This window comes from Penicillium riverlandense (assembly GCF_028828495.1).
Source record: "Penicillium riverlandense strain IBT 135883 chromosome Unknown utg000002l_segment0_segment0, whole genome shotgun sequence".
Classification (NCBI taxonomy): Eukaryota; Fungi; Ascomycota; class Eurotiomycetes; order Eurotiales; family Aspergillaceae; genus Penicillium; species Penicillium riverlandense.
The window spans coordinates 471,535-493,263 of record NW_026643195.1 but is presented as its reverse complement, the minus strand read 5'-3'; the positions used below and the strand labels follow the sequence as shown (position 1 = coordinate 493,263).

At 50.9% G+C, this 21,729-nt stretch overlaps 8 protein-coding genes across 8 annotated transcripts; 5 read left to right on the top strand and 3 right to left on the bottom strand.

The window, feature by feature from the left end:
- Nucleotides 1-714: 714 nt before the first annotated feature.
- Nucleotides 715-3,586, top strand: argEF (bifunctional acetylglutamate kinase/N-acetyl-gamma-glutamyl-phosphate reductase; the record flags this gene model as incomplete). The annotated part of the gene is made up of 4 exons (XM_057193901.1): nt 715-1,956; nt 1,998-3,125; nt 3,201-3,441; nt 3,531-3,586. 4 exons carry the CDS (start codon nt 715-717, stop codon nt 3,584-3,586), a joined length of 2,667 nt encoding a protein of 888 aa, XP_057055256.1.
- Nucleotides 3,587-5,517: 1,931 nt separating this feature from the next.
- N7474_002485 (Rad21/Rec8 N terminal domain protein) lies at nt 5,518-7,064 on the top strand (the record flags this gene model as incomplete). Its single annotated transcript, XM_057193900.1, has 2 exons — nt 5,518-5,824; nt 5,872-7,064. The coding sequence occupies 2 exons, from the start codon at nt 5,518-5,520 to the stop codon at nt 7,062-7,064; spliced, it is 1,500 nt and encodes a 499-aa protein (XP_057055255.1).
- Nucleotides 7,065-8,262: 1,198 nt separating this feature from the next.
- N7474_002484 (uncharacterized protein) lies at nt 8,263-8,955 on the top strand (the record flags this gene model as incomplete). The annotated part of the gene is made up of 2 exons (XM_057193899.1): nt 8,263-8,343; nt 8,425-8,955. The coding sequence occupies 2 exons, from the start codon at nt 8,263-8,265 to the stop codon at nt 8,953-8,955; spliced, it is 612 nt and encodes a 203-aa protein (XP_057055254.1).
- Nucleotides 8,956-9,080: 125 nt separating this feature from the next.
- N7474_002483 (DUF3237 domain-containing protein) lies at nt 9,081-9,684 on the top strand (the record flags this gene model as incomplete). The annotated part of the gene is made up of 2 exons (XM_057193898.1): nt 9,081-9,302; nt 9,352-9,684. 2 exons carry the CDS (start codon nt 9,081-9,083, stop codon nt 9,682-9,684), a joined length of 555 nt encoding a protein of 184 aa, XP_057055253.1.
- A 3,367-nt stretch (nt 9,685-13,051) lies between these two features.
- N7474_002482 (MBL fold metallo-hydrolase) lies at nt 13,052-13,855 on the bottom strand (the record flags this gene model as incomplete). Its single annotated transcript, XM_057193897.1, has 1 exon — nt 13,052-13,855. One exon carries the CDS (start codon nt 13,853-13,855, stop codon nt 13,052-13,054), a length of 804 nt encoding a protein of 267 aa, XP_057055252.1.
- A 1,334-nt stretch (nt 13,856-15,189) lies between these two features.
- N7474_002481 (Fn3-like domain-containing protein) lies at nt 15,190-17,763 on the bottom strand (the record flags this gene model as incomplete). The annotated part of the gene is made up of 4 exons (XM_057193896.1): nt 15,190-16,594; nt 16,657-17,239; nt 17,297-17,451; nt 17,501-17,763. The coding sequence occupies 4 exons, from the start codon at nt 17,761-17,763 to the stop codon at nt 15,190-15,192; spliced, it is 2,406 nt and encodes an 801-aa protein (XP_057055251.1).
- Nucleotides 17,764-18,705: 942 nt separating this feature from the next.
- Nucleotides 18,706-19,032, bottom strand: N7474_002480 (uncharacterized protein; the record flags this gene model as incomplete). The annotated part of the gene is made up of 2 exons (XM_057193895.1): nt 18,706-18,890; nt 18,939-19,032. The coding sequence occupies 2 exons, from the start codon at nt 19,030-19,032 to the stop codon at nt 18,706-18,708; spliced, it is 279 nt and encodes a 92-aa protein (XP_057055250.1).
- A 1,259-nt stretch (nt 19,033-20,291) lies between these two features.
- Nucleotides 20,292-21,527, top strand: N7474_002479 (glycerol-3-phosphate dehydrogenase family protein; the record flags this gene model as incomplete). Its single annotated transcript, XM_057193894.1, has 2 exons — nt 20,292-20,344; nt 20,408-21,527. 2 exons carry the CDS (start codon nt 20,292-20,294, stop codon nt 21,525-21,527), a joined length of 1,173 nt encoding a protein of 390 aa, XP_057055249.1.
- Nucleotides 21,528-21,729: the final 202 nt, after the last annotated feature.

Here is a 21,729-nt window from a genome sequence, read left to right as displayed (position 1 = left end):
CGTTTTTCTTGACTCGACGACGATCCGGATTGTCTGGATAGGCAATACGGGTCCATGTCAAGAATGTAAATGATACTCCTCTGATGCCGTGTTTGAGTACTTTAAAGTTTTTCTTTCTCTGTCTAGCTGCAATGAACATTACAGCGTTAGGATCGCTTCATCATTCATGGCGTGACCCGGCTCTCGTTGTGTCGTCTTGGCAAACCAATCCGTGGGTGGCTACATCTTGCTAGGGACCTAATTAGCATGGTATAATCAATCGTATTAGGCCAGCGACCGCGCCAGAGTGGAGGAGGTGGATAGACACCCACGAGTCAGACGAGCGCAATGGATCAGATAAACTGCCTAATGGTCTCCGAGCATCGGGGGGAGTGGGCTGGGAGGGTCTCGCTTGGACTGCCGAATGTCCAGCGCGAAAAGGTGAGCTTATGCAAATTCCACAGTTGGCCGTCCATAATTCGTATAAATAAGTCCTCATAGTCTTTTCTCAGCAAGATATATATCTCGTTATTTCCCCCATACTCACCACTCTATACCCAAGACGAGGTTCACCGCCTCCCGAGCCAGTCGTTATCACTCCGACGCCCGGCCGATATCGAAAATCTCTTGGGTGACTAACCTTTTCGTCCCCCCAACTAACTTCTTGTTCCTTTCCACCAACACAACCACAATAATAATTCCCTCACCTCTCCCCTTGTCTCTGTCAGCTGCCGCATGCTGGCTGCTGCCACCATGCTCTCCCTTCGCACCGCCGTGCGGAGAGCTTCCTCCAAGCCCCTCCGATCACTCTCCGCACCGCACACCGTCCGTTTGCCCGCTCGCCATGCGCTGAAGACCACCGCCGCTGTCTCTCCCCAGCAGCGCCGAGGTTACTCGCGTGCCACCGACCCTCACCTCACCTCCACCCGCAGCACTGTCGTTCAGCTGCTCAGCAACATCGGCTCCAAGCGTGAGGTCCAGCAGTACCTGTCTCACTTCACCTCCGTCTCCTCCCAGCAATTCGCCGTGATCAAGGTCGGTGGTGCCATTATTACCGAGCATCTCGAGACTCTGTCGTCTGCTCTGGCCTTCCTCAACCATGTCGGCCTCTACCCCATCGTCGTTCACGGTGCTGGGCCCCAGCTGAACCGCATGTTGGAGGCTGCGGGCGTGGAGCCCCAATTCGAGGATGGGATCCGGGTCACTGATGGTAAGACATTGGCGCTTGCGCGGAAGCTGTTTCTCGAGGAGAATATGAAGCTTGTAGAGGAGCTGGAGCGGATGGGTGTGCGTGCTCGTCCCATCACTGCAGGCGTCTTCTCTGCCGACTACCTCGACAAGCCCAAGTATAACCTGGTCGGTAAGATCAATGGCGTTGATAAGTCTCCCATTGAATCTGCTATTGCCGCGGGTTGCTTGCCTATTCTCACTTCCATGGCGGAGACCCCTGATGGGCAGGTGCTCAATGTCAACGCGGACGTGGCTGCCGGTGAGCTCGCACGCGCTCTGCAGCCGCTGAAGATCGTGTACCTGGCCGAGAAGGGTGGTCTGTTCAACGGTGATACCGGTGAGAAGATCTCTGCCATCAATCTCGACGAGGAGTACGACCACCTCATGAGCCAGTGGTGGGTGCGTCACGGCACCCGCTTGAAGATCAAGGAGATGAAGGACCTGCTGGCCGACCTGCCTCGCTCGTCCAGCGTTGCCATCATTCACCCTGCCGATCTCCAGAAGGAACTGTTCACCGACTCTGGCGCTGGTACTCTGATTCGTCGGGGTAACAAGATCCACGTCAAGAGTTCGCTCTCCGAGTTTGAGGACCTGCAGACCCTGAAGGATGTGCTGGTTCGTGACCGCGAGGGTCTGGATGCCCGCGCTGTGGTTGACCGCTACGTCGATGGTCTGCAGCAGCACGACTTCAAGATCTACTCCGATGAGCCGATGGAGGCTCTCGCCGTTGTGCTCCCCCTCAGCAGGGTGCTTTGATGGCCCATCTGGCGACCTTCGCCATCACCAAGTCCGGCTGGCTGACGAACGTGGCCGACAATGTCTTCGCCAGTATCAAGAAGGACTTCCCCAAGTTGGCGTGGACCGTCAAGGAGGACGACGAGAACCTGACCTGGTTCTTTGACAAGGCCGACGGCAGCCTCAGCCGTGATGGCGAGGTTCTGTTCTGGTATGGTGTCGAGAGCGGCGAGGAGGTCAAGCAGCTTGTCCAGGAATTCAACAAGCATGGCCGCCAGATGTTCGGTGATATCAACCTCGAGTCGCGCCTCCACCGCGCGGCCCAGGCTGCTCTAAACAATGTCTCGACGGGCTTTGGCGCCAGCGGTGCCTCGGCCGAGCAGAGGCGCGCCTTTTCCACCACTAGCAATGTTCTCCGGGCTACTCGCTTGAAGCGTCCTGCCGTTGCTGTGAATGCTCGCCGCACCTATGCCACCACCAACCCCAACCCCCCTCTGGGCGAGAAGAACGCGTCGAACACCCAACCCGCCAAGGTTGCTCTGATCGGTGCGCGCGGCTACACCGGGCAGGCCCTGATCAACCTGCTCAACGCGCACCCCAACATGGACCTGCGCCATGTGTCGTCCCGCGAGCTGGCCGGAAAGAAGCTCCAGGGCTACGACAAGCGGGAGATTATCTACGAGAATCTGAGCCCGGACGATGTCCGCAGGATGTCCGCCAATGGTGACATCGACTGCTGGGTGATGGCCCTGCCGAACGGGATCTGCAAGCCCTTCGTCGACGCCGTCAACCAGGGCGCCGACAAGGGCAACGTGATCGTCGACCTCAGCGCGGACTATCGCTTCGACCCGACCTGGACCTACGGTCTTCCTGAGCTGGTCAGTCGCTCCGACATCGCCAAGGCTACCCGCATCTCCAACCCGGGCTGCTACGCCACCGCCGCTCAGCTGGGTATTGCGCCTCTCGTCCCGTACCTCGCGGGCCAGCCGACTACCTTTGGTGTCTCCGGCTACTCGGGCGCCGGCACGAAGCCCAGCCCGAAGAACGACGTCAACAACCTCACCAACAACCTAATCCCGTACAGCCTGACGGACCACATCCACGAGCGGGAAATCAGCACTCAGCTCGGCACCAGCATTGCCTTTATCCCGCACGTCGCCGTCTGGTTCCAGGGTATCCACGTATGTTTCTTCCCTTGCCTTTACCCTCATCCTCAAATCCAGACCCCAGTCAAGCTGACTCTACCTTTCATCTAGCACACAATCAGCATTCCCCTCAAAGAAGAAATGACCTCCCGCGACATCCGCAACCTCTACCAAGACCGCTACGCCGGTGAGAAGCTCGTCAAGATCGTTGGCGAGGCACCCCTGGTTAAGGACATCGCTGGTCGTCACGGTGTCGAGATTGGTGGTTTTGCTGTGCACTCGAGCGGAAAGCGCGTTGTTGTTTGCGCTACTATTGACAATTTGCTGAAGGGTGCTGCGACCCAGTGTTTGCGTGAGTTTACCCCTACCACCTTTTTCTCTCCTTTCCTTTACTATGAGAAAGAGGAAGAGTGTGCTTATACTGACGATTCTTCAATGTAGAAAACATGAACCTCGCCCTTGGATACTCGGAGTACGAGGGTATTCCTCTAGAATGAGAAGTGACAAGGAAAGAGAGAGTAAAATAGAATAGTGCTCGCATATCCCATCTGTCCGTCTGTCATACCCCCCTTCGCGTGCACTGCAATGCATCCAACCAGGTCGCTATGGGGTTGGGGTTGGTCCGGGTCCGTCGTCGTCGTTGTGGTTGTTGATTGGTAGTTGGAGAAAGAGGGAAAATGTTTTCGTTGTTGTTCATGTCCATGTTCGTGTATTTTGAATTTTCATTTTGGTCCGATGTTGTCCGTTGGTGCCTGGTTCGTTTTTTTCTGTTCCTCTTTCTCTGTTTTGCTTAGATTCCTCTCTCGGCGGGGTTTGACGGCCGAGGTGTCTCTCGAAAAGCAGCATTTTTGGTTTCCTCTCGTGGTTTTCGGTTTCTTGATCGGGGTGGATGAAGTTATATAAATAAATATCTATATATATATATCGATATCTTTTTCTATTCTCTATGGTGGTAGGTGATGTGTGGTTGGTTGGGGTTGACGGGCTGATAGATATTCCATTGGTTTGATTGAGGTATGTTATACCCTCCTTCGAGCTGCGTCTCAACCAACCTCTTATCCCATTGCCCTTAGAGTTGTAACTGAGTAGCTGGTCTTGCGGTGGCTGAGCCAACTTTATATCCTCTTGTGACGTTCGTACCATCGCTGGTCAAATCCTAAGGAGCATGTACTGATTCTCAAGAGTCATGGCCAATCCAGTCCACTCAACATTATTTGGCCAGGAGCGATGACCAAACTGCTCAAGAGTGTAGTGTATGTGTTTATGTATGCTAGGTAGGGACTTGTGTATCTGCCCCTATTGTAGATTGAGAAAGACTTTCAAGGTTGCTTTACTGCCTTCTTTCCTTCCTCTTCTTCCTCTTCTTCCTCTTCTTCACCAACCCATCACTCACTCTGTCTGTCACCACATTTCTCTACAGTCGTCTCGTTCCACCTTTATTCTTCCATCCTGATTTCATTTTCCCGTACTCGCCACCACGGCCATACTCTCGCGTCTGCTTCAACCAAGTCTTCTCGCTTGCTTGGACTTCCTCATCCTTGAGACCCCAGATAGGAGGCAACGCAAATCCTACTTCCGGACAGGGCCTTGAGATTGAAACGCGTGAAAGACGTGTACACAGGACCATCCTCATCCTGAAGGACGGGCCGTGGGCTGCAGACTCCATCTGAGGCATTGCAGCCAACATGTTCTACAGTCACGAAAGTAAGTCTGCCTTGTAAATTTTCACGTGGAAATTAGCCTCTGGCGTATACCATGTCAGACTGATAATCCGAGAACAGTCCTCACCTCACCGGAGCATGGCGTTGCGACCATCTGGTAAGTACCCGAGTCTCTCGGACCACGCCGCCCGTACTCCTGTGAGAAGCTGACTATGCCTTGCAAATGCAGGCTCGTGGCGACCCTCGGCTCCAGGTCGATCACCCGACGAGTGAATCGAAAGGCGATCCTCGATGTCGATGTTCCCCAGGCATGCAGAGTCATTACCAACCCCGAGGCGCCGATGGCCCTGCGCCTTCAAGGAAGTCTGCTGTATGTCACACCCAGGTCGGGGGATCAAGATACTTTTGCCCGCTGACAAGCTGTTTGTTAGGTACGGTGTCTCAAGAGTCTACAACCAGCAATGCGGGTATACCCTGCTCGACGTGCAGGGGATGCATGATCGGATGGCGTTGCTGATGCGGTCGATTCCCGGTAGCGGGCTGGATCCTAGTGCTGGCAAGGCTAAGTGAGTGTTGTGTGTTTTGTGTGCTCGGCTGTTAATCTACTGACCTCAGGTGTCAGACCCGGCCAGCTCATCGTTCCATATGACCCAGCTTTCCTACCCGAGACGGGCCTTCCGGGTCTGGATATTGACTTCTCAGTGTTTGACAAGATGGTAGAGGAGAGCTTTAGCCAGAGATCTACTGGTTGGTGGTCGAAGTCACCTATGGCCAGCCAGATGCTCTCCTCTGAGATCGAGAGTATCCAGATTGAACTTCCATCGGACGATGTCCTGAGAGATATTGGCATGATGAGCGCCCACAGTGATACTAACAGTCCCTTTCAAAAGCGAAGTGTCTCTGGCAAAATGAATGATTCTCATGTGGGAGACGAGGAACAAGGAATCCTCTTTCAGCCCGACTTTGAGTTCGACGAGGACGGGAATATCGTGGAGCTTAGCCCATCGCGACTGTCACCGCGAAGGAGCAGGTCTGTCTTTGAACTGGAGGAGAATGACCGTGAAGAAGCGGGACGTGAGGATAGACAGAGGCTCCAGGTATGTTCTACATCCGAAGGCAAGTGTTGGTACTCACATCGTTGCAGTCTGAGAACAAGATCGAGGGAATTGCAAAAGATGGTGATAGGATGGAGCTCGACAATCAGAACCCCATTGACAACGACGAACAACCTGAGGTCCGAGAGACGCGAGTCCGACAGGCTAGAAGGGAAACCAAGTCCATCATTGCTGACAGCAACACGACCATCCGCAACGCAGATCTGGCGCAGTGGAACGAGGAATATGGCTCCAACATGGCTCAGGCGCGGAAACAGAAGCAGCTCAACAAGATCCCAACACTGGCCAAGAAAAACGCCGCGTTCTGGGTATTCGGCAAGGGCATCGGCTCAGTTGGGATGGGATTGGGCGTTGACCATGAAACTCACCCGCTGAAGTGTTACTCGGGCGATGAACTGTACGACGTCGTGTGTGTGGTCTTCCGGCAGAACGGAAGAAAGCGCGCCCATAGCCCTGACGGGGACCAGTCAGGTTCTACGCCTCATCGAATGCGTGTCCATGATGACAGCGCCCCTGCCACGGAGCAATTGATGCTGGATGTGGAAATGGGACGTGAGGGACCGGGGAGCCTCTATGACGACCATTCCTCGCAGATGCCATGGAACATAACGGCTTCCGTGCAGAGCTCCCAGCGCGGTGGAGGACTGGGTAGCGAGCTGTCCTCGCGAGGATATGGCGAAGGCCGAACATCGCGACCTCGGAGTCGTCTCACGAGTGCAAGCCCGCTCGCCGGACGGAGCTATTTCGACGGGCGCGAACGCCTGAGGAGCATGTCGCTCCCGGGTTACGACCTAGATGACCTAGAGATCACACAGTATCTCGAAAGCGAGCTTGCAGCCGACCGCGAGAGTCTCAGCATGATCTCAACGCGGCGCCAGTCCGAGGTTCAGCGCGTCACATCCACTCTCGACCGGGAGAGTCTAAACTTCCTCGATTTCATCAAGACCAGTGCGGAATCTCAAGTCGGACCAAGTTGGAGAGGAAGTGGTGAGAAACCAAGCCAGGTCGCATTCTCGACCATCCTACCTCCCGTGAAGACCTCGCGTGCCGTGGCCACGCATGGATTGATGAACGTGCTCACGCTCGCCACGAAGGGCGTTCTGGCTCTCTATCAAGATCCATACGAGGATGAGAGTAGTGCCAGATTCGGGACGCGCTACCGGTACGGTGAGATTCATCTGCGGCTGGCCGGTTTGTGAGTGGTGGCGTAGTGGTATACCGGGTGGCGAGACGGTTAGGTGCAGACGGGCGCGGTCCGTCAGCTACTTATCAGGAGGTTTTGAGCGCGGTGGGCATTTTCGGTGTGGTGTCGGTATTCGGGTCTTTTTCTTCTTCTTTTCTTACTTGCATGGTATGGATAGGCGTTGCGAGAAGGGCAGTTTTGACGGGTTGTGGTGATTTTCGCGTTTTATGGCTGGGATAATACCTCGGGGTGGAATTGTTTTTCAAGCTCACGAGAGAGAGGAAGGAAAGGACCAGGACCATAGGGGAACTGGATTTGCGCAAGCCATTCTTATTCTTAATTTTCTTCCATGGATGACGATGGTATTGTTTACTATTTTTATAGTTCCCCGTTACTGTTCGTTCTCAATCTTACCAGGAACCGTTACGAGATGAGAGAAACAGTATCGTGTACTCGAGTACGGTATACCGAAGAGCCCCAAACAGTATCGAGTAATGGTATCAACTGTACATACTCACCACAGCAAACAACGCGATATCACTCTGATCATATCAAAATGCTCGACTGCTCGATCGGTGCCAAATGCGCTTGGGAGACTTGATCGAGTCAGCCTCGCCCGTACGTCTCCCGTCAAAGTCAGGGATGGCACCCGGCCTGGAATATTTGCCGGAATGAGATTCACTACTAAAGATCGGGGACATCACAGTTAACCAAGAGACAGCTCCGACTCGCGAGTCAGTCTTGCTGCGCCGTCCGTTGTTGCCGCCTGCGCCCGCTGCTGTCTCTATTGGCCGCCAAGTGCGTCGGGCGGTTCACGCTGGGGGCCTGAGCTGGGGGAGGAGGAAGTACGGCAACAACCATAGGGAGTTGGAAAGGAAAACCCGGAGTTGAAGAGAACGATCATCAAGGCCAAAAGTCGAAGAGACGAGAGACGAATATAATGGACGATGTACGATGGGCTGGTTATTATTGTATGGTGAGGGTGTATGTACCATGCTCAAACTTACGCGTGACCCGTACCGAGCAGACCGCGTATTCTCGTCTTGGTCTTTCCATTTCTTTCCTCTCTTCCCTTCCCTTTCCCCCTCCTCCGCCTCTTCCGTCCCTGACAACTTTTTTCTCTCCCCCAGTCAAAACCCGGCCATCGCGCTGTCGCCATCGTGAATCCCCGGGACCTCCATCTGTCTCTCGAGCCCTCTCTTCCGGTCGCCACTATGGGTCGTACCGTAGACCAGGAGGTGCACGCCGCGTTTGTCGAGTTCCGCGCCAAGGAAGATGATAAGGTGCGTGACTGCGTATTTCGTAATATTTCAGCCCACATTTTATCCTGCTCACCAAAACCAAACACGCCATCGTCACTGACATACCGTATGTAGTGTCTCTCCGTCCAGTGTATCTACTGCCAGCAGATCCGCGCAAAGAACACCTCGCGACAGAAGCAGCACCTCCTCGAATGCCCCGGCCTGCGCGGCCACCCCAACGCGCCGCAGCCATCTCAGCCCGCCCAAACCGCCCCTAACGGCATCGGCCCTGCCAATGGATACCCGGGTACCCCGAGTGGTCCAACGGCCACGCCAGGTGCTGGTCCTCCCGGTCCTGGTCCGATCCCAACGCCCAACGGACCCATGATGGCCAACGGGGTGAACCCTCACGCGACCCCGATGCAGACGCCGCTGCAGAGCATGCAGAATCGCCCCCCGATGCAGACTCCCGGCCCGCCGCCGGGACCCCCTGGGTCCGCGCCGTCTTCTGCGCAGCCGTCGCGTCCGACACCCAAGCCCAAGCCGAAGACCTCGACCTCGAGCTTGCCCGCGCCGCCGCTGGACGACGTGCACGCGGCTTTTGTCGAGTTCCGCGCCAAGGAAGAAGACAAGGTACGGCTTGCCCGAAACCCTTTTGCGTACTAAATAAACAAAGCTAATCGCTTCGCCAGTGTCTGTCCGTGCAATGCATCTACTGTCAGCAGGTCCGCGCCAAGAATACCAGCCGCCAGCGTCAGCATTTGCTGGAATGTCCCACCTATCTTAGTGTTATGAAGGACTCGATCCCAGCCAACAATCTGCTTCATACATTCCCCGAAGGCGATGTCGCGCGATCGCTGCAGATTCCGGCGCCATCGCTGGAGCTGGACTTCCGCATGAGCATCAAGTTGAACCCCAAGGTTACAGTCGGCCAGAGTATCTGGGGTCAGCGGGATTGGGTTTCGTTTGTGGGTGGACAGTGGGCTGGCCGGTGGGGCAAGGGAATTGTTCTGGTAAGTCTTTCCTCGATTCAGTTATATCAGATTCTTACTCTGCGTATAGCCCGGTGGCCAGGACACTCAGGTCGTGACTAAAGACGCGACTACCAACCTTCGCGCAAGCTACATGCTTCAGACCGCAGATGAGCCGCCTGCGTTCATCATCGTGCGGACAGAAGGCTGGCTGACCGGCGCCAAGGATGTCTTGGAGAAGGTCAACGACCCTGGGATGGCGGATGGTGTCAATCCCAGCACCTACAAATACCGCATCAACCTGTCGATGGAGACTGGTGATGAGCGATACACATTCCTAAACACCTTGATGTGGATAGGCAGCGGCTGCCGCCGAGGCCAGGAACGTGAGTTGATATCCCCATCCTTTTGGTTATGTTTATGATTCTGACATGTGGCAGTCATCTTCGATTCATTCCGAGTCAACTAAGTTCCCCCAACCAACCAAGTTTTGTCCGTTCTTAAGCGACTTTCGTACCCTTGTTTCAGGTTCTTTTTGCTTTGATGGGGAATACGGTGTTTTCTTTGCAACTCCTGTAGTCGATACGCGGGCGCAAACTTATTTATGACGACCTACCACCTCGTTTGTTCAGTTTTGTTGTTTTGTTCCGCGGTATCTTCAGGAAGGGGTTCCAGGTCTAGGGAATTGTCAATTATCTGATGGATAGCAGGATTTTTGTTTTTGTTTCTTATGGTCTCCCGAGTGGGATAATCAGGATTCGGATTGGATTTCTTTCAGCTGTAAACTCTCTTCATGTTGGCTTTGATCTTTATTCCAGATGGATGGATAGGGTAGGATGGGTGTAGGTGGTTATTTATTATTCGACTGTTTCTCTTGTTTCTTTTCTGTCCGCTCGACTCAAATTGACCTCCTAGCGGAGATATATTTGCTGGTTCTATTGGTTATTACTCGCGTAGCGAAATATTGCTGCTGTATATGGGTGAAGTATACTGACTATATATTTCTGCTTTCAAGAACGAGGTTGCCGATATGTGTATATACGTTACAATATTCAACATGTACAATACATACCCAGGAAGCCAGAGCCGAGATATTTGGTTTTGGCCTTCCGAGGCACCAGCACTGTACATCACTGTACATTAAATGGCACACACCCCAGCAAGTTCTAAATTCCCGAACGCCGAAAGTCCAGTAACGTATTGCATTGTACAGGAGTATATTGAGGTGAACCGTGGCATGTCGCATATGCACATCTAGTGGCTTAAGAGGGAGGGCAGGTGAACGGAACGCCACGGAGCATAGACACAGTACCAATTGAGGTCTTCAGCGCTTGGAGATTATTTGCAATCTCTCCCCCCCCACCAAAAAAACCAAAAGCAAAACCAATTAAGGGCATCCTCCCCTTATCATGTCCAGCTTGGGGTCCTAATTGAACCCCGTGGTAGCAATATACGAGCTTGGAGTGGTAAGGGGCTGTGCTGTGGCGGTAGTTGATAAATCTTGATTCAGTTGTCAAAAACTAGGGCTCGAGCGGACAATAAGCCTTTTTTGACAAGTCGGTCAACGATTCCCTCCATGAAAGTGATATCTTCTATCTGTCCAAGCTCATTTGTTTTAAAACTTTGGTAAGCTACCCTGAGGGGGTAAAATGTGGATGCCGGTCCAAAGAGTTTCATCTCATCTTGTAATAGATAGTCCATGCTCTGGTATATTTGCCTCGCCAGAGTGGTCATGCACTCTTGATTCCTACCAAGATTCAAATAGAGCGGCATTGGCAATGTAGATTGCCGTCTGTCGAGACGGGAGCTAATGGTGGCTAGACGCCCGATTTCGGTAAGGCAATTGATTTGGAAGGCCCAGATGTGAGTGAAGATATTTGCCATAGAGACGTTAGGATAGTGAAAACGTGTGTAAGTATGTGCTGAAGTATTCGCCCCTGCTTCATGTGACATATCACCACAGCGCCAGTTGGGTTGACAGGCTTCGACGCCTAACGTGGTTTCCCAGTTGTGAAGGCGAGCAAAACAGTCAAGAAAAAGGCTGATCAGCTCATCTATCTCGGACAGGTCGTCCTGCTGTGGGTTTTCAAGGAGCAAATCTATTCGCTGTAGTAATGATGGAATCATGATAACTTCGGTAAGGAGAGTCTGCATGAGAGATGGACTGATAGAAGAGAATGGGACTTCGATCCAAGCTGGCGAAGCGAGGAATGTTGGCTGGCGATCCTGAAGAGCCTGGATAATCTAGATACAGATTCAACAGGTTAATAAGTTGCAATGGGATAATGAGGTTAGGAGACGCAAACCAGTAGGGGCCGAAACCCCACCAAAAGTCTGTGGAGGATTCCGTCTTTATATGCATCTGGACCGTGGGCTTGGAACAGCAGTCCTACAGCCCTGATGTGTGCTGCAATAGCGGGGGTCGAGTCTGGGATCATATGCTTTTCTAAACGTCAGCAGTTACACAATATGATAAGGCCGTGAGAAGTGAAGTACCTCCACTAACGTGAGACACATTATGGTCGGGATGTGTTCAAAATTAACACCGCTGCCATTCATACCTAGGCTTTGCCGAAGCATGTGAATAGCTGCTTCATAGCTCTGAGAACAATCAAAGCTGCCCATTTTCAGCCGGGATAGTAGTGAAACTGCCAGCGCTGTTACAGCCTTGGAAAGAACTGAGGTACTAGTTCTCAAACATGGAAGATAAGATAGCACTTCAACCCAGGAGCCGCAGATTCGAGGCTCCACATAATCTGATTTGCAGAGCAGCATGGCTCTTTCGCCTTTGGGGACGAAATTTTGCACAATGAGTTCAGAGAGATGAGTCATGTCTGGCCGGTTCAGATGTTGTTGAAATATCATAGGCCCGGCGAAACACGTCTGCACTTGTTGATCAGGGCTTAGTAGTGTTCCTTGATTCTTCATTCTAATTAGTGCCTGGCCACCTCTCTTGCTCGAGTGGTGCGCCGGAGCACTTTGTTCCACGAATGTCCAGTCTGCTGCATAGCCGTCACATTTTAGTCCTGACAATATACATTGACTGCATCCAGGGCGTTTCCCATCGCACTACAAATGACCAGATATGTCAGTACTCCAACAGTCATCGATCCATTGTACATACGCACCCCTAACTTCCGCTTTCTGCACTTCTCGCAAACATTCCTCCGTTTGACTTTCATTTTGCCGGTGACAATTCTTGCCAGGTTGACCTTTGCAGGTGTGTCTGAGCATCATATATGCAGCATGAACAGACTACACTGCAGCTGGTGGCAATCTTCGAAAGGTTAGAATTGCGAATCATAGTGGCGTTAGTCTTGGCGGATTATGTATCCAAAGACGGTTAGTGAAATTCTCTCTCAACCACTGTCACGTGACTTCAAATCAGACGATTCTTACGATATCTGCGCTTTGCTTTCCATAAGATTTTCACAATCCCTTGAACTGTGCTGACAAATTGCTAAATAGTCAACAAAGTTAGTTAACTAACGTAAATATTTCCCGAGTGACCCGCCCAACCAAGCGACCTGCCCACCCCGAAACACCACACTAAATGTATCATTTTTACAATATTTCAACATGTTCCTTTTGTTTGATTATTAGTGTATTAATAGGTTCGAGGGTGCGCCTTCGCCTGGTATTCGAAAGGTGAATTCGTTCTCCTTACTCAGGAAGCTTCTTGGGATCCAGGTTGAACTCGCAAGATTCACGATGTCGTTCATTCCTAGCACTCTGTACTATGCTTCTGCAGCAATCCATGCTATTTCGATACCGGGACATATTCAAGTATGTTAAATAATCTTCACAGACTTGCCAGGAGTGAGCCAGCAAACGTCCTCGAAAATCCCTTCCTCTTTGAACACTTTGACCAAATCTTGGCCAAATTGGGTGAAGTGATCCCAAGACTCGTAATGCATAGGCACAAGCTTGTCCGCCTTGATGGTGCGGAAAAGGTGAGCAGCCTGCTTGCCATCCATGGTAATTTGAACCAGCCCGTCGGGGAGGGCGGCATGGGCAGAACCCAAGTTCATAACAGCAGCAACGATGTGGAACTTCTCGGGGATCATAGCGAGTTCGTCGATATAGACAGTGTCTCCGGTGAAATAGATTGCATTAGGGCGGCCGTCAGGGCCGACTCCAAATTCTGCCGTGGACAAAATGAAACCGGTACATTCGCCTCCGGGCAGATGCTTACACGGCGTGGCAGTGATATCGTACTCTACCCCCCGAAGGACAGTTGAGGCGGTTTCCCATGGCTTCATGCCACGAACACCCGGACGAGGGGCAAGGTTATTTGCACCGTCAACTGTGGTGAAGACAAGACGGCCATTCAGCAGCTGGCGACCGAAATCGTCCAAGTTATCAGGATGATCTTCGTGGCTAAGGAGAATAGCATCGATAACGGGCAAGTTTTCGAGGCCGAGAGCGGGGGTTTCGGTGTTTTTCAGAAAATTGCCGCTGCCCACGTCCCATGTTGTGCCTGCAGGCGAGAAAAATGGATCTGTTAGAAGGTTGACATCGTCAATTTTGAAGATCGCTGTGGCGGTGCCAATGTGCGTAATGCTGAGGGAGCTCTGGAAGGTCGATGGAGACATTGAGGTAGAGTTAACCGAAGGAGAAAGACCGCAGAAGATCAAAAGTGACGTATTTCAGTTGTGAAGGCAAACCAGAAGACAGGGATCTGGTGATACTAACGAGGTGCTACAAGAGGCATGCTAGTGGTGAAGGGGCATTTATAGTCCTCACATTGCTTTGCCAGCCAGGCTCAGTTGAGGCAAATAGCAATTCTATGCGTGGGCCTTCAAATTCGATGACAAATATGAGGATCAGGATTACATATGTAGCTCTTATTAGAAATCACCATGTCGAAGCTTTTCTAGAAGTGAGCAATCATACTTTGACCTTGCGTAATACATTCTGGAGATTCCTGCCCCACTTTATTTCCTTTTCTGGCCGCAAATTCCGCCAAGATGGGAGCTGACGACGTATCAATGGATCATTACATTTAGTACCTTTCTTCAACGAAGTACCAGAGTGGTTCCTAGGCTGGCTTGGCGGCCTATGCCATCTAGATCGGAGAATAATAATGACTTATTGAAAAGCGCCATACGCATACATGGATCATCTGATGATATTTAACAAATTCTCATCAACGCATTACCAGATTCTAACATCCAGAGCTTTCTTGGCGGCTTATGTCGCCTAGATCGGAGGATATTGCCGCCATCTTAAAAAATTCAGCCTTAATGAATGATCTCCCAGTTAGAAAAAAATTTATTATGCGTAGCAGATCATGTTCGCTAAACGATTTAAATGAATCCACCTCCTCAGTGGCAATGCAAGTGGAACTAGACAGTCAAGGGTTCAGTAGAGGAAACAGAAATATACGGAGGCACGACTAGAGAAACCGGAATGAGACGTCAATCAAGGGAAACAAAGGAAAAGAAATAAAAGGTAACCGTTCTTGAAATTGTCATCAATAGTAATCAGAAAAAATCGATCATGAGATTTTGTTGAGTGAAACCAGAAGCAGTCTTGCTCATCTCTTATAAACAGTCAGGGAAATTCCGATTTACTTGAGTGTCTTTTTCAGCATCTACTGTTGCTATGAGAGGGAATTCTCGGCCTCTCAACAATTGATCGGCGCTGATATGGAAGCTCCGACTGCCACTCTGCTACACTCCGCAACGCTGGTATGTATAACACATGGTGGTAGACCAATCAGAGAGTAAAGAATACAACCCTCACAGCTTTGAAGATGTTTTCCATCTTGCAATGCTTTTAGTGGTCGACATGACCTCTTTGGGACCTAAGAAAGGCCAGGGTTGTATAGATACTTCAAATGGGGATATATTCTAAACGGCATTGCCGAAAGAGAATATCTTTCGTAATTTCAACACCTCACATTTCCTTGTTCCTTTATGAACCCCTAGGTTTCCATAGTTCCCTTCAGCACTACAGTCTGCGCATCCGACCCAATCCACACCTCCCGCGTACCCTCTGCAAGAACCCATGACCGATCTGACTGATTCCAGAAGCTCAACTGCCTTTCAGAAATGGAGAAGGTGACCCTCCTCGCTGCACCGCGAGATAACTCAACGGAATCAAACCCAGCAAGAACCGATACCGCAAATTGGACACCATGATACTTCTGCGCAGCGCCAAAAGGAGGTCCAATATACAGCTGCGGCACATCACCTCCGGATACTGGTCCAGTGTTCTTCAGTATGAAAGACACATCAAAGGTAGAGTCTGATTTTTCGGTGATTTCGAAGTCACTGTAGTCGAAGGTCGTATAAGATAGTCCGAAGCCGAAGGGGAAGAGAACCGGTGTATTTGTGCTCAGATACCAGCGGTAAGAGGTATTAATGCCTTCAGAGAAAACGGCTGTGCCATTCTCGCCGTCGACCCGGTTCGGGTATTCCGGGTTGCGCGTCATACTGCTGTTTACCGAAGCAGGATACGTCACAGGAAGCTTTCCCTGGGGATTGTGCTGACCCAGGAGAAGATCCGCGATGGCAGCTCCACCTTCCTGGCCAGGATGACCCATCCACAGAACGGCGGAGACTTTGTCCAGCCATGGCATTAAGAGCGGGTCTGCATTGTGCAGGACGACCACGGTTTTGGGGTTTGCTTCGGCGACGCGTTGAATGAGCTCGTCAAACCCTTCGATGAGCTGCATGCCAACTTGAGCTGGGCTGTTGGCATGTCCGAAGACAATTGGTACATCCACTGACGACGCGAGTTTCACTGCCTTCCTGATGTTTTTCTCGCGCTGTTCTGGTGTGACCCAGTGAAACCTGATCTCGAGAGGTTCGCCAAACATGGACGTTGCGGTGGCACTCAAGTTGTGTGCCCCAGCTGTGAGGTAGACATCTGTTCCTGCTTCGTCCCAGAAATCAGTAGTCGGGAGCGGCGAGTTCCAGGGACGAGTCCCTCCATCGCCAAGAATACGGTATCCATCAACTGTGTTCTCATCAACGGTGAAAGAGTCATGGTAGAAGATGCTGTAGTCGGTACTATTGACTGGGCCCCCAGGGCTGGGAAACCGACGCTGCAGAGCAAGACGGTAATATCCGGCCATTGGCGCCATCAACTCACCCGTCCATGTATAGCTGGCGTTTGTAGGAAGAGCGTTTTTACCCTGAAAGTTGAGGGTGGAATCAACGTTGGTTATTCCCATTGAGTCATTGCGAAGCAGCCCATGCTTGCCATCAACGGTTCTCAGGGCGGAATTAGGCACAAGTGTACCATGCATATCGACGCCGACTGCTGAAGATACTTTGAGGTCCTTGGAGGCTTTCTTCAGTGCATCAACAGGCGCTCTTGCGATCCTGGAATCCAAAGGCCCTTTCGGCAAAGCCGGCACCATTTGTCAATTGCAGCCCTGTTGCACCAAGTGCTGCCATCTAGAATGCCGAAGCGGTCATACATCGACAGAATGCGGTGGACTGCCCTGTTGAGGTAAGACTCGGATAGGTTTCTTTGAACATATATCTGATCATACAGGGGCTCGGAATAGTAGATATCAGAGCCCGTCTCCCAATCCAACCCAGCAATGATGGATGGGGCTGTGGAGTGGGTTGCCGTCCAATCACTCATCATTGCACCCGTAAAATTGTAATCCCCACGAATAGTGAGATTGAGCAGTTCATCATATTGGCAGGCAGGAATGCCATTGATCTGAGCGTACGAGCACATCATGGTTGCTACGCCAGCGTCTATAAGTTGCTGGTGAGGAGCCCAGTATACTTCATGCAAGACTTGGATATCAACTTGGGAGTTCGTGTCACCAGCGCTGGCTCCAGTACTGCTGGGACCTGTTTGCTTCGAGTTTGCCATAGTCCCTTGGTCCTGTATTCCTAGAACTCCTTGTGCACCCAACTGTCCATTCAGATAGGGGTCTTCAGAATAACCTTGCCAGAAGGAGCCTTCGAATGGGTCGCGAAGGATGTTCACACGAGGAGCTAGAAGGATAGCTGAAAGAAAAGTATGTCATCAGCTTAGGATTATATTTAGTTTCAGGAAGGTCTTACAGGCATTCAGCAGTCGTGCCTCACTTCCGGCAACGGCGCCAGCAATATAAGCAAGCTCTCGAGAGAATGTTGCTGCAATATTCAACTGGCTAGGAATAGCTGTCGCGTTCAAGACCCCATTGACTCCCCTATCAATAGCCGCGTAAGAGGTTAGCCTATACATGTATACAAAGAGAAAAACGAAAAATGCAACGATTCGCATACGCTTCACCATCCGTCATCTGAAGCGCCGGTATTCCCAGTCTCGGAACCGGCTTGATATAGCCAGCAAAATTTTGACTTCCTGCCCACAGTGTATGATGAACCAGTGAGATCTTCTCCTTGTGAGTCAAGGCAGCGACAAGATCATTGACCCTTGCATTATTTGTCCGCCAAGGTACCTCCAGAAGAGCCTGTGAGACATCTTGAGCCCAGGCGGCGCTAACACTGGCAAGCGCACAGGCTGTCAGGAAGAGGGGCGAACGCATCGTGCCTGTCATCTCGATGTTCGAGCCTCGCTTTGACTCTGGAGAAGCTCTCGACTGGGTTCGTCTATTATATAGCTGTCCATCGAGTGGGGAAAGTTACTAGTTTTTGGCACCAATCCGGGAAGACTACACGGCCCCAAGCGATGAATCCTATGCTACATCGAGAACAGGGAACGCCATAGTCCCCACACTATAGCCACAATATCCGGCGCCTACCATGGCGCCAAAGACCCTAAGTTCTTGGCCGACCTCGGGAGACGTAACAGACTGTTTACCTTACCCCCGATGCAGTTTCGTGTGTATATGTTCCTTCGCCTAAAATGATGAGCATAGGATTTCTCCGATGTAAGCCTTAATGAGATATTGCAGTCCTTCCTGTAACATTATAGAATGAAAAGATTGATGTGGAGACATCTCGCTACTTCCCCGCTAATTTCATGCTCCGGAGATATCGGCAGCGGGGAAGACAGTGGGAGCCTGCCAATTTCTCCAGGAGTTAGTTTGTTGGCATTTCTTTCGGCACCCCGCTCCATTTCTCCTTTTATATTGACACTACAAAAGCACGTTCACAACTACAGGGGTCAGTTATGTCAAGTCTCTCTTTTCTAGCAGAAGCTATCGGATGGGCGGAAGAAGGAGCAGGTTTCCATGCCGTTCCTTGGCGCCAGGACCCTTTTTATGGACCCTAAAAAGAGACCTTTCCATGGCATTACGGAATTACGAGCGTCCACGATCGGCTCACGCCATCTGTAGTAGTTATATCTTGCACTTATGACATTGACAGTAAAGATCAAAACGCGGGGTGGAGCCGAGAACATGGGGTGGGGCCGAGGAAGAGCCGTAAGTTGGAACTTTGAATCGTGAAGTGTTACATCAACTGTTGGCTCCGAGGGTGGGGGTTAGTCTGTCGCCAATTCCTCAAAGCATCAAACCCAGGCTGATTTAGGCATCCTCAATCTTCTCACGAGCGGCGTCGTGCTCCTCGAGGACAACATCGGCGGGAATGCGGTCTAGTGTCTGATTCACATGTATGGCCATGGGAAATATGGCAGCCTCAGTACTCTTTCCTGTTACAAAGCCCGAATAAATGCCATGGCCATCTTTGATCGAATAGCTCGATAGCATCTCTAGATCCGCGTAATTTCTGTAACATCAGCCTCCTAGCATCCTCGCACTTCCAGTTGCGGCAGTCTCCTCCATCTGGCTTGTAGAAGTGATATCCTCATCAGCACTAGGCAGCAAATCGTCATCAAGTCCATGATACAGCATCGGTAGCACAGATGACTTCTATAAACTGAATCTGGCCCTTTGATTAACCCACATAGCCGATTACCAAAAAGGTGATAGCAGCAATGAGAAGCACCTCAGGGAGAATCATCCACGGCCAGGCTACAGCAATGTATACCTCGGAGTGAACACCGTTCCATTCACGACTCGATTACTTCTGTCGAGGCCAAGTTTTATGAGAGAAGCTGCAATCTTGGACATAATCTTCCAAGCCAAGTTCTGAGACCCTGTGCACTCCGGCTGGTGAAGTATCGGCCTGATATGACAAGGTAGAATCGCCGTAAGAGTAGGTGCGGTAACGAACTCCGACTAGTGAATGAAGAAGTTTCCAGAATACAGAATTGGACAGAATGCAAAGTCACCTGACATTCTGCCACTGCCTCCCCGATGTCTGCTCCATTACGGAGAAGTTGACTGGGTCACTATGCCTTGGTTTCCAACGTCCAAAAGGCGAGAACCGGTTATAGGGAATTAGGATACCCGTACTAATGCGAAAGTATAGTCTAAGGTGGCATTAATTGAACGAACTCCATTGGTGACGGAGAGATTATATGTCCTGGCACACGACGAGAGTGCGCATTGCATTACTTTACTGACACTTCATCGAGCTGGACGAGTTAATACAGGCGTTCGATTCCTGTATGTGCTGCGTAGAGACTCTGGAAAACCCGGGGGACATGTGCGACGCAGCTAGGTTGCTTTGCTTCAGATCATCTGGCCTACCCATATCGAGTTATCGAGCAGAAATTCATCAGATTCAAATGTTCAAGCAAAACATGGAGGTGTACCCTCGTGCGATAGTCAATAAATGGGAAATAAGAGACATCTGCACATTCCAAGGAGGCGTGAGGCTGAGTAAAAGTTCAGCATGAGCGGGGGTAAGTAGGGCAAATTAATACGGATTAGCTCTTAGGACGCTCCTGAGGCTCACGCAGCCGCCTTGCCAACCATTTAGGGGCCGCCTGATTTCATGGGTGCTCCTATTGGCCGACGTACCCCACATCGTATTACTTGCATGACTACGCACCTCTCGGATTACTACTGCACAGTCCCGAAGGCAAGATTATCTTCGTCTTGCAATATGACGCAATCTTAACGTAGTCATGATAGAATAACATATATTTTCTAATGCAGTCCTGTAGAGGATAGGAGACATCTACAGAATTTCTCGGCCTCCTTTGCTTCAATAGTTAACAGAACATCGACAACAGATGAGTTTTAGCTCTAGCTTACACTCCAACATGTCACAACATAGCCAGAAACACAAGGTAGCTGTGATCGGCTCAGGAAACTGGTAGGCTTTCACACTTCTATTGTCTTAGTAGGCTTTGTTACTCACAACAGCACACCGGAATAGGGGATCAACGGTCGGAAAAATTCTCGCGGAAAATGTGAAAGAAAATAACCATCTTTTCGAAACCATTGTGCCGATGTGGGTTTTCGAAGAAGACGTTGATGTCGGCGATGACCCCGGGCTCCGGGGCAAGCTCGGTGGTAACCCCGTCAAACTGTCGCATGCCATAAATACTGTGCATCAAAACATCAAATACCTCCCGGGAGTGAAGCTTCCGGACAATCTGATCGCCAACCCCGATCTACAGGATACAGTGAAAGATGCCAGCATCCTCGTCTTCAACCTTCCTCACCAATTTTTGTCCAGAACGCTGGACCAGATTAAAGGCCACTATAAACCTTATGCTCGTGGTATCTCGTGTATCAAGGGTGTGGACGTGGCCGACGGAACCGTCACTTTATACTCAGAAATGGTTATGGAGAAGCTACAAATTTACTGTGGCGCGCTATCCGGCGCAAATATTGCGCCCGAAGTCGCAGCGGAAAATTTTTGCGAAACCACTATTGGATACGACAGCCCTCCAATGGACTACAAGGACCGGGATGGCTCACCGCGAGATAATCTGGTCAAAGTGGATGAACAACGCCAAAGCGATAGCAAGCCCACTCACATAAAGCTATCTCCTATTCCCAAAGAATACCCTCCCGTGGACTCTTCTCTGCTGGAGACACTGTTTCAACGCCCGTATTTCCAAGTTCATGTCGTCAAGGATGCTGCCGGAGTCGCGCTTGGCGGCGCACTCAAGAATATAATAGCCCTAGCAGCGGGCTTCGTCGCTGGTAAAGGATGGGGAGAGAATACTAAAGCTGCCATCATTCGTATTGGTGTCCTCGAGATGGTGGAATTCGGCCGTACATGGTTCCCTAAATCTGTGGACGAGAGAACCTTTACGGAGGAAAGCGCTGGAATGGCTGATTTGATTGCATCCTGTAATGCGGGCCGCAACTACCGGTCGGCACTTCGCTCGGTGGAGAAAGGCGTTCCTATTGAAAAGATCGAGCAAACAGAATTAGGTGGACAGAAACTGCAAGGGATATCTACTGCTCAAGCAGTTCACGAATTCTTAAGCAAGGAAGGAGGGCTCGATAAGTTCCCGCTTTTTGCATCCGTTTACGGTGAGTAAATTGACTTAGACGCTTTTGGTTGAGTTTGGTAGCTAATTTGTTTCGAATAGAAATCATAGAAAACCACACACGTGTGGAAAATCTTCCAAGTTTATTGATAAAGGGCCAAAAAGTTCAGAACTAGAGATCATCCACAACTCAACGAGGCAAGGCAAGTTTTAAACAGTGTGCATTGCCCAGCTTGTGGAGATGAACTGCACA